At 46.6% G+C, this 12,705-nt stretch overlaps 2 protein-coding genes across 2 annotated transcripts in view; both read left to right on the forward strand.

Moving 5' to 3' along the window:
- LOC113454929 (uncharacterized) overlaps positions 1-8,630 on the forward strand; it is a 37,029-nt gene extending 28,399 nt beyond the window's left edge. Inside the window, exons 15-22 of the mRNA XM_087923130.1 lie at positions 1,551-1,696; positions 1,853-2,199; positions 2,910-3,155; positions 3,408-3,683; positions 4,047-4,334; positions 4,739-4,828; positions 7,791-7,942; positions 8,331-8,630. Coding sequence (XP_087779256.1) covers positions 1,551-1,696; positions 1,853-2,199; positions 2,910-3,155; positions 3,408-3,683; positions 4,047-4,334; positions 4,739-4,828; positions 7,791-7,942; positions 8,331-8,558 — 1,773 coding nt within the window. The 3' untranslated portion in view covers positions 8,559-8,630. The remainder of the gene's footprint in view (positions 1-1,550; positions 1,697-1,852; positions 2,200-2,909; positions 3,156-3,407; positions 3,684-4,046; positions 4,335-4,738; positions 4,829-7,790; positions 7,943-8,330) is intronic.
- Positions 8,631-11,301: 2,671 nt separating this feature from the next.
- Positions 11,302-12,705, forward strand: part of LOC113451615 (uncharacterized) — a 46,294-nt gene continuing 44,890 nt past the window's right edge. Inside the window, exons 1-2 of the mRNA XM_087923131.1 lie at positions 11,302-11,317; positions 11,987-12,232. Coding sequence (XP_087779257.1) covers positions 11,302-11,317; positions 11,987-12,232 — 262 coding nt within the window. The remainder of the gene's footprint in view (positions 11,318-11,986; positions 12,233-12,705) is intronic.

A 12,705-nucleotide genomic window follows, 5' to 3' on the forward strand; every position in this document is an offset into this window, starting at 1 on the left:
GTTCCGGCCACCTGGGTTTCCTCCCTCCATTGTATCATGTGTAGGTTATACAAATTCGATATAGGATTAAATATATTCAGGTTACATCAAGAAAGGATTTCTTTATCAGTCTCTCCCCATGCCCTTTTCTTCTTCCACTGAAGAAATAACAGATACACGGATCTGACACCAAGTAACTAATCTAAAATAAAACCAGATAAAGGATTAGGTCAACCTTCCCTTGTCTTAGAAAAATGCTGACCGGGGACTCCAATCACCATAAATCTGTATCAGCATCAGGTTAATGCAGTGGTGGGATTCAGCCAGTTCGCACCAGTTTGGAAGAACCCGTTGTTAACTTTCTGAGCAGTTTGGTGAACTGGTTGTTGGAAGAAATCATCAGGGCAGAGAACCGGTTGTTAAAGTATTTGAATCCCACCCCTGGGCTGGTAATGCAGGCAACCACGGAGAGGATCTGGGGCAGCCCCTGGTTGGGCTCTGACACCCTCCAGCAGGACTAGCACAGGGAGTCCCTGGAGGAGCCTGGAGGGGGAAGAGGGGGAAGGGTAGAATTGAGTGGGGTCTGCAGCTCCAGCCCCTCCCTCCATACTAGGGTGAAAAGCAACTCTCTAAGAGAAGTCCAATTGCCTGCTTCACTTCAGAGGATCCCAGTCATGAGATTAACCCTGGAAGAAGTTCTCAAGCAACTCTTGGCTGGCCCTGGAGACAGCTGGACACATCTGGTGGGGGGACCTCTGGGTTCCCACAGCTCCTTGTGGAGCTGATCCCCCCCAAAAAACTCCTATGCTTGGAGTCTTACAGCTGAGTAGAGAGAATGGAGACTTCCGGCTCCCAGGTCAGAGTCTCCTGTAGTTTGGTGATCAGGAAACAGCTGATTAGAGGCTCAGCCTTTGCCCGGCTGTGGGGTGGAGAGAAGGAAGGGTCAAAAGGAACCATAAACATTCTTTTGTTTACTTCGACTTCTTCCTCAGATAAGACCCAGAAGGAAGAGGTGGAACTTTCCCTGTAAACTTGTTTACTGCTTGCTCAGAAAGTCAGTCAGCATTGAGGCCAAAGTCAACACCAAACATAATAAAATCAACTGTCTCACAGGAGCCACGAATTATTAAAACCCTCCTTGTATTGTGAACCTGTCCCTCGTTCATAAGTTGATAACAAATGAAAATAAATAAATAAATAAATGAATGAATGAATAAATAGAGGAAGGGAATTTCACTAAAGGAGATGCTGGGGCAACTTTGTACATTCCCTTTTATTTTTCACTCAAATGGCCATCCCTCAGTTTTACTGTTGCGAACTTTGAACAGTCACTAAACAGACTGTTGTAAGTTGAGGTCTCCCTGTAGCGCAGGGCGCTGTCCCTTGGGCTCCCCTGAAGCACTAAGCAGAAACAGCAACTGGGAGTTAGAGAGCCTGGCTCCAAAGGCCCTGCCCCCCACCTCCAAGGGGCTCTGGCTGGCTTGTCCCAGGGGGAGGGGAGGGGAGGGGGCCGAGGCCCAGAAGTGGTGCTGCTTTCCCAAGCCCTCTGGCATAACCCCCCCTCCCCCCAGATTCCCTTTGATTCCCGTGCAAAAGAAAGCAGAGGCGCCAACTTTGGACGGGCGGAGAACTTTAGCGGAGCTCTCGGGGCGGCCAGGATGGGGGCCGAGAGGGCGGGCGAAGGAGGGAGGGCAGCGCTGTCCTGGGCGGAGCGAAGGTGCCTGCAGGTGCCGGTTATAAAGGCTCCTTTTGCCCGGCGCCTCCGTCCTTTCGGCCCCCGGGCTGCGGGGCTGAGAAGCGGGGAAGGAAACGGGTGCGGCTCCTGTGCAGGCCATCCCCTTCAGATCATCGACGGGCCGCCTTCTGCCTAAAGCTCCCCGAAAGCCCGAAGGGGCGAAGAGGCGAAGGGGGATCGATCGGAGAGCCTCGGAAGAAGAATGAGCGAGGTGGTGGCTGCGGGCAGCGTCTCCCTTCCTTCCTCCACGGCCCGGGAAGAGCGCAAGGGAGCAGCGCTGTTTTGTTTCTTCGGGGACGGGACGGAGAAGTTCAGCAGAGTTGGGCTTCTTTGCGGATCCGGACGGGACGCGGACCGGGAGAGGCGCCTAAGCGGCTTGTCCTTCGCGAAGGGCGGATGGACGGGGATGCCGCTGAACCGGCCGGTGCCGGTCCTTTTGCTCTTCGGAGTGGCGCTGGTCTCCTTCGGGCCTGGGGCTCTTTGCGGTGAGTTGGCGTCGGCTGCGGGGGTTGGGGAAGGGGCAACAGACGGCGGAGGGGAAGCTCATGTCCTGGGTCGGGTCTCTCTCTCCCCCATCCCCCCTCAATGCCAAACGCCATTCGCACAAGGAAAACTCTTCCTTATCCTCCGTTTCACCGAATCCGGTTTGAAAACGTTGGTATCTGATTTGTAATCGGTTCCCATTTACAGAGAGTAAAAGTGAAAAGCGAAGTTTGGACTTCAGCCCTTCCTTCTCCTTCCACCTCCTGCCTGGGCATTGGGCAAAGTCCTCGCCATTCAGCTCCCCACTTATCAGCAAACTTTGCCCTCGCTGGAAAGATGCTCCGCTCCCTTGTTAGCTTCCATGTAAATAGGGCCTACCTGCCGCTTCCCACTGTGGGGTGTTTGGGGTCACCATGGAGGTCAGGCCCACAAGCAGCTGCCTGGGAATCCCCAGAGCCCAGAGGAGCTGCAGGAAGAACTTAACCAGATGTGGCCCTGCCCAGATGTTCCCAGGGTCGTCCGAGGGCTGCTGGGGGCTCTTCCCTCCAATGTATCTTCCCAAGCAGAAGAGAAAAGGGGGAGAACCAATTTCTTCCACTTTAGAGAACTTGTTGGGGAGAGACTGTTTGTGACAATGAACTGTTGAAGGGGGTGGAGCTTCAGGGCTGAACCTCCCCCCAATTCTGCTCTTCTCCTCCCCTTCCTTCTCTAGGCCCTCCCTCACACTCCCTGTCCTACTTCTACCTGAAACTCTCAGAGCCCAGTCAGGGGCTGCACCAGTTCTTCATTAAGGTCCACCTGGATGACCATCCCATCATCCGCTTTGACAGCCTTACATGGAAGATGGAGCCTCTGGTGCCCTGGATGGAGGAGGCAGGGAAGGAGAAGTTTCTGATCCCTGAGTGGATCTTCAGGGCTGACCTGGAGACGTTATCAAAACTGGATCAGGAGGCTGGAGGTGAGCAGAACCAGGGACATCAATGCCTGCTGGAAAGGAAACAATTCTCTCTCCCACCCAGAAATTCTTCATGGCCGGACCTCAAACAGGGTTAGCTGAAGTAAGAGACATTTCCTCTTGTCTGATAAAGAGGAGAAAGAGAAACTGGGTTTCTCTCCCCAGGGGGGAAGAGAAGGTAACTCTATTTATTCTCTAAGGAGAGGAATCCTGCATCCTTTTCATTCACCTCCACCTCCTCCGGGTCTCTCTTAGGGCTTCGTGCCTGGCAGGTGAATTTGGGCTGTGAGCTCAGGGAAGACGGGAGCAAAGGAGGGTTTTTGCACTATGGCTACGATGGGATGGACTTCATCAGCTTCGACAAGGAGACCCTCAGATGGGTGACAGCTCAGCCCCAGGCCCAGAAGGTCAAGGAGGAGTGGGAGGAGGATCCAAGATGGTCCCAGGAAAGTAAAGTCTTCCTGGAGGAGACCTGCATTGCGTGGCTGCAGAGATACCTGTCCTACAAGAACAAGACTCTGGAGAAGATAGGTGAGTGGCAAAAAGGGGGCTCCACTGATCATGTTTCTATGGCCTCCCCCATTTTATCTCTGTCCTACATAGCCAATCCACCCTCTGCAGAAAAGGGTCAGGAGGTATCTCACATCCTATTACAGAAGGAAAATAATCTTCAATGCCCCCCCAAATAAAGACAAAGAAACTGAGCAGGAAAATAAGATCTAGTCCTATTGCAGTGACGTTCACTCCAATGTTCCCATCTTTGTGGGTCTCACAGGTTCAGAGGAGGAGAGGGAAGAGGGGGAGAGGAGGGCCAAAGGAGGACTTGATATTTAAATCATCTTGCCAGAAACTCTAGAAATTCTGGGAACTCTGGTCTTGTTGCTGTTTCTGCAGAGCCCCCAGTGGGGAAGGTGACCCATAAAGTGAAGGATGAGAGGCTGGAGATCCTCACCTGCCAGGCCTTTGGCTTCTACCCCAAGGAGATCCAGGCCACCTGGAAGAGGGACAGAGAGATCTGGGAACAGGAGACCTTCCATAGGAACGTGGCCCCCAACTCAGACGGGACCTATTATGTCCAGCTCAGCATTGAGATCGACCCCATGGAGAGGGACCGTTTTCGGTGTCACCTGGAGCACGAGGGCTTGCAGGAGCCCCTGGACTTGGCCTTCAAGGAGGAAAGAGGTGAGAGGCTGAGAGGGTAGAAGTAGATTTTAGAGAAATGTTTGAAAATCTGTGTGTGTGTGGGGGGGTAGTTTTCTTCTGCAACATCTCATGTTTTCAGATGGAGAGCAGGAAAGGTCCTGCGTTTAGCAATGGGAGAGAAGTGGTTTCTGTCAGAAGAGTTGGAAATGGTAATTTTATAGCAACGGTATGAAGATATATGAGATGTTTGGTTGTGGCTCCTCCTTCTTCCCTTCAAGGCCATTCCCTCCTCCCTCTGAAGCCTTGGAGGGGAGGGGCTTCCTTCGGGTGGGGGCACTTCCTGGAGGCCAATGCAGGTCGTGAAAGGCTTCCATTTTTTTCAGCATCTCCACTTTGGGGAACTCAGCATCTCTCTAATCAGAGCCCTCTTTCTCCCTCTTTAGCTCCAATGTGGTGGATTCCCGTGGTGGGAATTGTTACAGGCGTAATTGTTACAGGCGTAATCCTGGGAGTTTGGATTCTCTTCCTGAACTGTAAGTGAAACAGGCACATCCACTGACACCCACCCCTGGGTCCTTCTGTGTTGACTGTTTTGGGGTGGATGGGCAAGAGCTTCTCTGAGAGTTGCAGTCAGGGCCCCCACGAGACCCTTCCCCACAAACAGCATTTTGAACAGGAATTGGAAAGGAAGAAGAAACTACGCAGCCCTTTTTTCAACCCTTGTAAGCCTCAAAATGTTCCACATTCCTCATATCTGGGAGGAAGCCTCTTTGGCCTCAATGGACAGAGGAGCAAATATCAGGAGTCCCCTAAATCAGTGATAACCAACTGCTGGGCCACAGCCAACTGGTGGACCAGGAGGAAATTTTGGTGGTCTGCAGAGAAATGTCACCCCAGAGCACCCCTCAAAGCAATTAATCCAGGCTGCGTGGGAACACAAGGCTGTGCCACCCACATGGCCCACGGGAACCCTCCCCACCCACTCACTCCTTACCTGGCAAACTTGCCTGCTAAGTTGCTATTTTTCCTTTTTTTCCCCTGACCATCATCCGTTCTGCTGTGCCAGGAGATTTAAATTAGCTAGAAAGCAGGAAATCATTGGATTTCTTGCCTTCTAACTAATCTTAAGATCTTTGGCTCTGCTTTTAAGCAGAGCTGAACCTTCCTTAGGACTGAAGCTTCTATTATTCAGTGCAGACTCAGGTAGCCAATGGCAGAAAGATAGATCTCTGAATGAATCTGTGATTCTGCAAGCAACTCAATCTGCCTGCCTGCTTTGCCTGATGTTGGGTAAAAGTTGCTCTTTTTAAATAAAAAATTCAATATTTACAAAAATATTTATAATATTTACATACAAGTCATGCCCAACCAGTCACATGACCACCAAGCCACACCCACAAATTAGGCCATGCCCACAGAACTGGTTAAGAAATTTGAAACTGGTTGAGAAATTTGTTAAGAAATTTGAATCCCACCCCTGCCTCTGTGTGATTGTGTGTGTGAGAGAGGGGAGGTAGAGAGAGAGAGGTTAGATCAGAGTTTCTCTCTCTCTCTCTCTGTCTTTCTCCCACCAATGTCAGCAAGCCACCGTCAGTCAAAATTCATATTAGTGGACCCCAGGATTTAAAATGATGAGTTTGGTGGTGCCTGAGGTCCAAAAGGTTGGTGACCCCTGCCCTAAATGGTCTGGGAAGCACTAGAAGAGCCACAATCCTGCCCCTGAGAAGATTCATATGCCTCTTCATCTGGGAAGGGGGACCTTCAGGGAAGCTCTGATGGAAGGTGGGGCCATGGAGGATGGGGCCCCTGTCCTCTGCCCCTGCTTGCAATCCCATCTGGGGATAACAACAGGGTCCAACAGGGTGTTAGCTATTCCTGCCAGCTTAGTATCATCTGCAAATTTGGTAAGTTCCCCTTCCATTCCCTCATCTAAGTCATTAATGAAGATATTGAAGAGTGAGTACTAAGATGGAACCTTGTGGCACCCCATTGCTTATTTTCCTCTATGTAGACTTAGACCCATTAGGGACAAGTTGTTGTTTATGGTTTGTCAGCCAGTTGGGAATCATCTAGTGGTGGTGCTGTCTATTCCACGTTTTTTCTAGCTTACTAAGAAGTAGGTTGTGGTCTACTTTGTCGAAAGCCTTGGTGAAATCTAAAAATATTATGTCCACAGTGTTTTGCTGGTCTATTCATTTAGTCCCTGTGTTGAAGAATGAAATAAGATTGGTTTGGCATGATCTGTTTTTAACAAACCTGTGCTGACTGCTAGTTAATATTTTACTTGTTTCTAGATGTTGGCAGATCTGTTTTTTTTATTATTATTATTATATTTTCCAGTATCTTCCCGGGTATTGATGTTAGGCTGATTGGTCTATAGTTCCCTAGGTCTGTTTTTTTTTTCCCCATTTTTGAAGATGGGAACCACATCAGCTCTTTACCAGTCCTCTGGTAGTTCCCCGGTGCTGCAGGATTTTTGAAAGATATGGTGCGGTGGTTCTCAGATGACCTCTGCCAGCTCCTTTAACACTCTGCGATGTAATCCATCAGGCCCCGGTGATCTAGCATCATTGTTTAAAATAAATTCATGTTGCTTTAGGACAAGGCATTAAATGTCCAACTAGTGAACCCAAATCAAAGAAAGACTCTCGGCAGCTTTGAATTCCCAAAAGCAAAACTTTATTGGATACACCATATTGGTCCTGAAGAAACAAAACCAGCTCTGGTTTTCCTGTGGTGGAAAGGAGGAGTCTATCTATCTATCTCTAGGAGCTCAGATAGAAGCAAGGTGTCAGGCTGAGCTCCGTTCAAAATCCAAGAAAGAAATACTGAAGACTCTTTTAGTTAGAGAAAAGGTATCTTTTACTGGAAATGAAGTGGTAGCTACAATAGAATTCTGAATCTAAGGAATTAGGCGCGTAAATCACATATACAAAGTGATAGAAATGATCCCACCCCCCATAGTTCAAATGATTCTTCCAATTAAAAGTTGTGAATATGATCATGTGGACATCTTCAGGTGGGGATGAGGCTTCTGTCCATTGACCTTGGCATACTTTGATAAAAGTTTTCAGTTGCGCAGAAGAAAGAAAGCAAAGCAAGAAATAGAAACCTAAGCAAGAATGTCCTCTTCCCCCTCCTCATTTTTACAACACTAGAATGTAACACCTCCAGCTCACTTCCCAGACTTTACCCCCCTCCTCCCCCTGTTACTTATGACAGCCAAAAGGTGCAAAGCAATAGTAGAAGATCTTGAAGGCTGACACAAGGAGAGTTTCAACTTGGTTATTCCTCAATAACCCCCAGGAGTGCTCCATTTCATTGTCATAACCTGCTGGGAGCACTAAGGCCTCTTTTTCAAGACACTGGGTTATAATCCGGCCACTTGGACCATCTGGGCCTTCTGGAGGCCTTCAGCTTGAGTCCTTCGCTATCCCAGGCAGGAGCTGCTCCCCCAAAATTAACTAGCTGTCCTCTCTTTTTGCAATCTTTCAGACCAGGGGAGGAAGGTCAAGAAAAAATTCCTTCGCAATGTGACAACTTGGCCTGATCAAGTTTCTCAAGAAGAGGTTCCTTCTCCAGCTATCTATGGCACAGAAGATGAGACTCAGTCACAGGCAATGCTCCAGCCTAAAGGGAGCTCAGAGGTGAGCCAGACACTTGCTGAACTCTATTTAAGAGGCAAAACTCCCCACTTGGACAATCCATGGAGGAAAAGACGGTGGGGCTTGTGGGGTGGGGGAATCCACCCCCTAGTCCAAGTCTTTCCAAGGTAGCCCTGGAGAGATCATGGGGCTCCTCTGGGGCTCAGCCCCTCCTGGTTGGGATCTTCTGATCCGATGCTCTGCAGGGAGGATCCAGGCCAGCTCAGTCTCTCCAGCCCATCAGCTCTGAGGGATGAACGTGGGTCAGGGAAGGGGCCAGGAGGACTGGAGGGGAGGGAGAGACAACCAATGGGGGGCTAGGAAAACATCCTCTCCTACACTCCCCATTACAAATCAGGGCCTTGACTTCCTCCGTTTTCTCCCTTTGCAGCACGAGGCAACCACCCGTGGGGGGCAGAGGCCTGAGGGAGCTCCCAGTGACACCGTTTCAACGTTGCCCAATGAAAAACGGAAGCATTTATTATTGCTGTGGCCACCGATGCTGCCGGCCCATGATGTTGCTGTTTCTGCCGCCGTTAATTATGATGGTGGTTATTATGATTATTATGATGATCACTATGGTTGTTATTATGATTATCATTACCCTGATTATTGTTAAAAAAAATTGTAAATTTTATTTGAGTTTTACACAAAGAGAAAAAAAAATACAAATAAAACACCTTTTTTGAAAGTAGCGTATCCCGGGTTATATTTCTTCGAACAGACACAAATTCAGGTTCATGCTCATTTTTATATTCTATTCCATATCTTATTACTATTTTACATTTTCTACATAGCTTCTCCCCTCTTTTAATTTTCTCAATTTTATTTTAATTATCTCATCTCAATTCAAATCATTGTATTTATATTTTTGTCTGTCCTGTTTCAATTATCTATTATCTTTTCTCATTAAACAAAATTCTCCTGTAGTTACTGATTGGAGTATGACACCTTTATATCTTTTCCTAAAGTTGTAATATTCAATATAATGCATAACTTCCATTTTGATTCTGCTTGGTACATTATTAAAATGCACACTGTTTTCTTAAAAAAGAAAAAATTATAAATCTATATAATTAAAACAACATTCCATTCCAATTCAGTTCTATCATTAATATTAATATTCATTAAAGTCTTAACATCTTTAACATTACTTTTCAATTAAATATCATACTTCTATGGGAACAATTATAAGCTTTCCATAGTTAATTCCCTCCCCTCTTCACATATATTTTATAAAACATTAACTAATTAAAATGTTCCCGTTCCTTCCTAATTCAATTTTCTCATTTATTTTATTTCACTTATTTTATTCACAAACATTTCACTAAATTACACTATTTTATCCCTCATTTTAATCATACGTCGTTTCCAATTTTCTAAAGTTATTTGTATTACTAATATAACAATACAATCTTATGTACCTTTACATAATCCCTTTTTCAGTTAGATTTTCACCCATTAGCTCTAAATAGGTCCTGTTTCTCTATATCTTGCTCTGGTCCTTTGTAACTTCTTTCCCTTTCCTTCTTCCCTCTCTTCTTCTCTATCCCCTTTTTTACCCCCTTGTCTCTCTACCTCTATTTCTCTCTTCTGTATTCACCTCTTCTGTTTCTTTCCAGCATTATACTTATTTTTTGAATTATTTTTCTTTTTTGGGGGGGTTGGTTTTTTAAGTCTTAAATTCTCCATTCCCTTTCCTTTTTCTTCCCCGCATAAAAAAAACCTCAAATCTGTCCCTTTTCACTTTCCTTCGCTGCTTCTGACTCTTCTTTGGGAGAGAAGTTATTTTTTGTAAGTTTAAATTCCAGGGTACCTTAGTTGTTGCTTTTACAATTTAACCTGGCCAGCCAAAACTTTCACTTCTTATCTTCCTCCTGCACATTCTTTTCTAGTCGAGTTCTTCTTTGTGGTGTCCATTTCTGACCACCACTGCAACCGCCTTCAGAAAAGGGAGTAATGGCCAACTGAGGAGGAGAGATGCGGCTCTCCTCAACCCTGCTGGCGGTCACCCCCCTCTTCACCACCTCTACGGGGTGGCTTAGCTCTGAAACCAGGCGGCTCGGGGCGCTCCAGCGGCGAGCCCAGACAGAAACTGTGCACGATCATGGATTTCTGTCTGACGTCGAAGCCCTTCAAACCGGGACATCATTACCGTGATTATTGATTATTATTTCATTAATTATTCAGGTGATACAGAACTTCAGACAAAGGCAGAATAACAGAGTTGGAAGGGACCTTGGAGGTCTTCTAGTCCAGCCCCATGCTCAAGTGGGAGATCTTACACCAGGGCTCTCCAACCTTGGCAACTTTAACCCACAGAATTCCTCAGCCAGCAAGCTGTCTTAAAGTTGCCACAGTTGGAGAGCCCTGCCTCCCGGACAAATGGCTTCCAGTCTCTTCTTAAAAGCCTCCAGTAACGAAGCACACCCACAATGTCTGAAGGCAAAGCTGTTCCAATGGTTAATTGTCCTGTTAGTAAGTTTCTCCTTAATTCCAGGCTGCTTCTCTTGTGGATTAGTTTCCTTTCATTGTTTCTTGTCTGACCTTCTGGTGCTTTGGAAAATAAATTGAATCTTTTTGAAATTAAATCTTTGTAGCCCTCAAATATTGGGACAAAGTTATCATATCACCCCAGTCCTTCTTTTCACTAGACTATCCATCCTCAATTCCTGCAACCATTTTTCATAAGTTTTACCTTCCGGCCCACTAATCATCCTTGTGGCTCTTCTCTATCCTTTTTCCAGTATCTCTACATCTTTTTAAATTCTGGTGACCAAAATTGGACTCAGTATTCCAAGTGTGGTCTTACTAAGGCTTTGTCAAGCTCTACTAATATTTTATATGGTTTTATCCCTCTATTAATGCAGCCTACAATTTGGATCAGCTTTTTTTCCTGGAGTGTTGGCTACTCCTGCCAGTTTGGAGTCATCTGCAAATCTGATCAGTTTTCCTTCTATTCCCTTATCTAAATCATTTATGAAGATATTAAAAGTACTGGGCCTAAAACAGACCCTTGGGGGTGGTTATACCCCACTACGTACTTCCCTCCATGTGGATGTAGTTCCATTAAGGATTACACATTGAGTATGTTTTGTCAGCCATTTACAAATCCATCTGGTAGTGGTGCTGTCTGTCTTGTCTTAAGCCATATTTATCTTCCCCAAAAATATCCAAGATAAGCAGTTAAACTCTACAAAGACTTCCATACAAAGTTTCTTTAATGGATCACACCAGGCATCCTCAAGGTATAACTCGCGGTTATGTCAAGATTCATCTAATGTCCAATCTTTGCCTAGTTGTCTTCATAGTGTGAAAATATGGTTATCTTCATCCCATAATGGTACAGCAAAGGATCTGGCATGCTGCTGGGTCCAGGCAAGGAAAGAACAAAGGCTTTCCCCAACCCAACTAGAGGTCAATTCAGTGACCAATCAGGATTACAGATGTGACCACATGACATGAACTACATTTCCCATGAGGCATTAATTACATTTTCCATGAGGCATTCCCTTAAGGGGACAGCTCCCTATTCCCAATTAACTATATACTGTCTGACCAGCACACTGTCTATCCCACATTCTTGTAGCTTTCCAAGAAGTAGGTTGAGGTCTACTTTGTCAAATGCCTTACTGAAATCTAACAATAGTATGTCCACAACATTTTGCTCATTCACTAATTAAACACTTGGTCAAACAATGAAATAAGATTCGTTTGCCACGATCTTGTCAAAGCAATGTTGGCTTCTGGTTATAACCTGCGAACACCTAGAAACAAATAAAGCTATAACTAGAAGCCTGCACAGGTTTGTTAAAAATAGATCATGCCGAACCAATCTTATTTCATTCTTTGACAAAGTGAGGCGGGTTTGAGCTTCAAGGCATCAATCTTTAGATGAAGGGCCGAAAGGGGGTGGCCCATGGGTTGGGTGGGTGGGGGCCTGCTGGATGACCGGATGTTGGAAGGAATGAAGCTGCAGTCCAGAGCCCCTAATTCTGCCCTCTTCCCCCCTCTTCCCCTCCTCCTCCTCCTCCTCCTCCTCTCCAGGCTCCCTCAGGCACTCCCTGTGGTATTTGCACCCGCAAGACTCAAAGCCCAGCCAGAGGCTGCCTCGGCCTTTCATTCAGAGCTACCTGGATGACCAGCCCATCGTCCGCTATGAGAGCCTCCTCAGGAGGATGGAGCCCCTGGTGCCCTGGATGCAGGAGGTGGAGAAGGAGAGGCTCCAGGCTCTCGAGTGGGTCTTTGGGGTTGGCCTGGAGAAGTTATCAAACCTCAGCCATCAGACTGGAGGTGAGCAGAAGCAGTGCCACCTGTGGCCTTCAGGGACAGAAAAGGCCACAATGGTGAGGTCTTATTCTGCAGTGGAAAACACACAAACACAAACACACACACACACAATTTTTTTTCCTAACCTATAATTTCTCCCGGGCGTGGCTCCACCCAACAAGGGCTAATTGCAATAGCAGATCACTTTCAAGATCACATGAAGTGTTAAGTAACTTGAATGCAAGTTAATTAAAATGCAAAAATATGAAGGTCGCGTTTGGTGTTACTACTGCACAATAAGGCCACACTTGTGATACTATGTCCAGTTTTAGTCCTATAAAAAAGAGGCTAAAACATATGATGGGGACCTGGGTATATCTGGTTTAAGAAAGAGAGGGGCTCAGGCTGACATGTAGTGGTCTCCTGTTATTTGAGGGGCTGTCGCAGAAAAAAGGGCATTGAGCTATTCTCCAAAGCAGGGGTCGCCAACCTTTTGG

This window comes from Pseudonaja textilis, chromosome 2 (assembly GCF_049901715.1).
Source record: "Pseudonaja textilis isolate UNSWEBS1 chromosome 2, rPseTex1.2, whole genome shotgun sequence".
NCBI classification, from domain to species: Eukaryota; Metazoa; Chordata; class Lepidosauria; order Squamata; family Elapidae; genus Pseudonaja; species Pseudonaja textilis.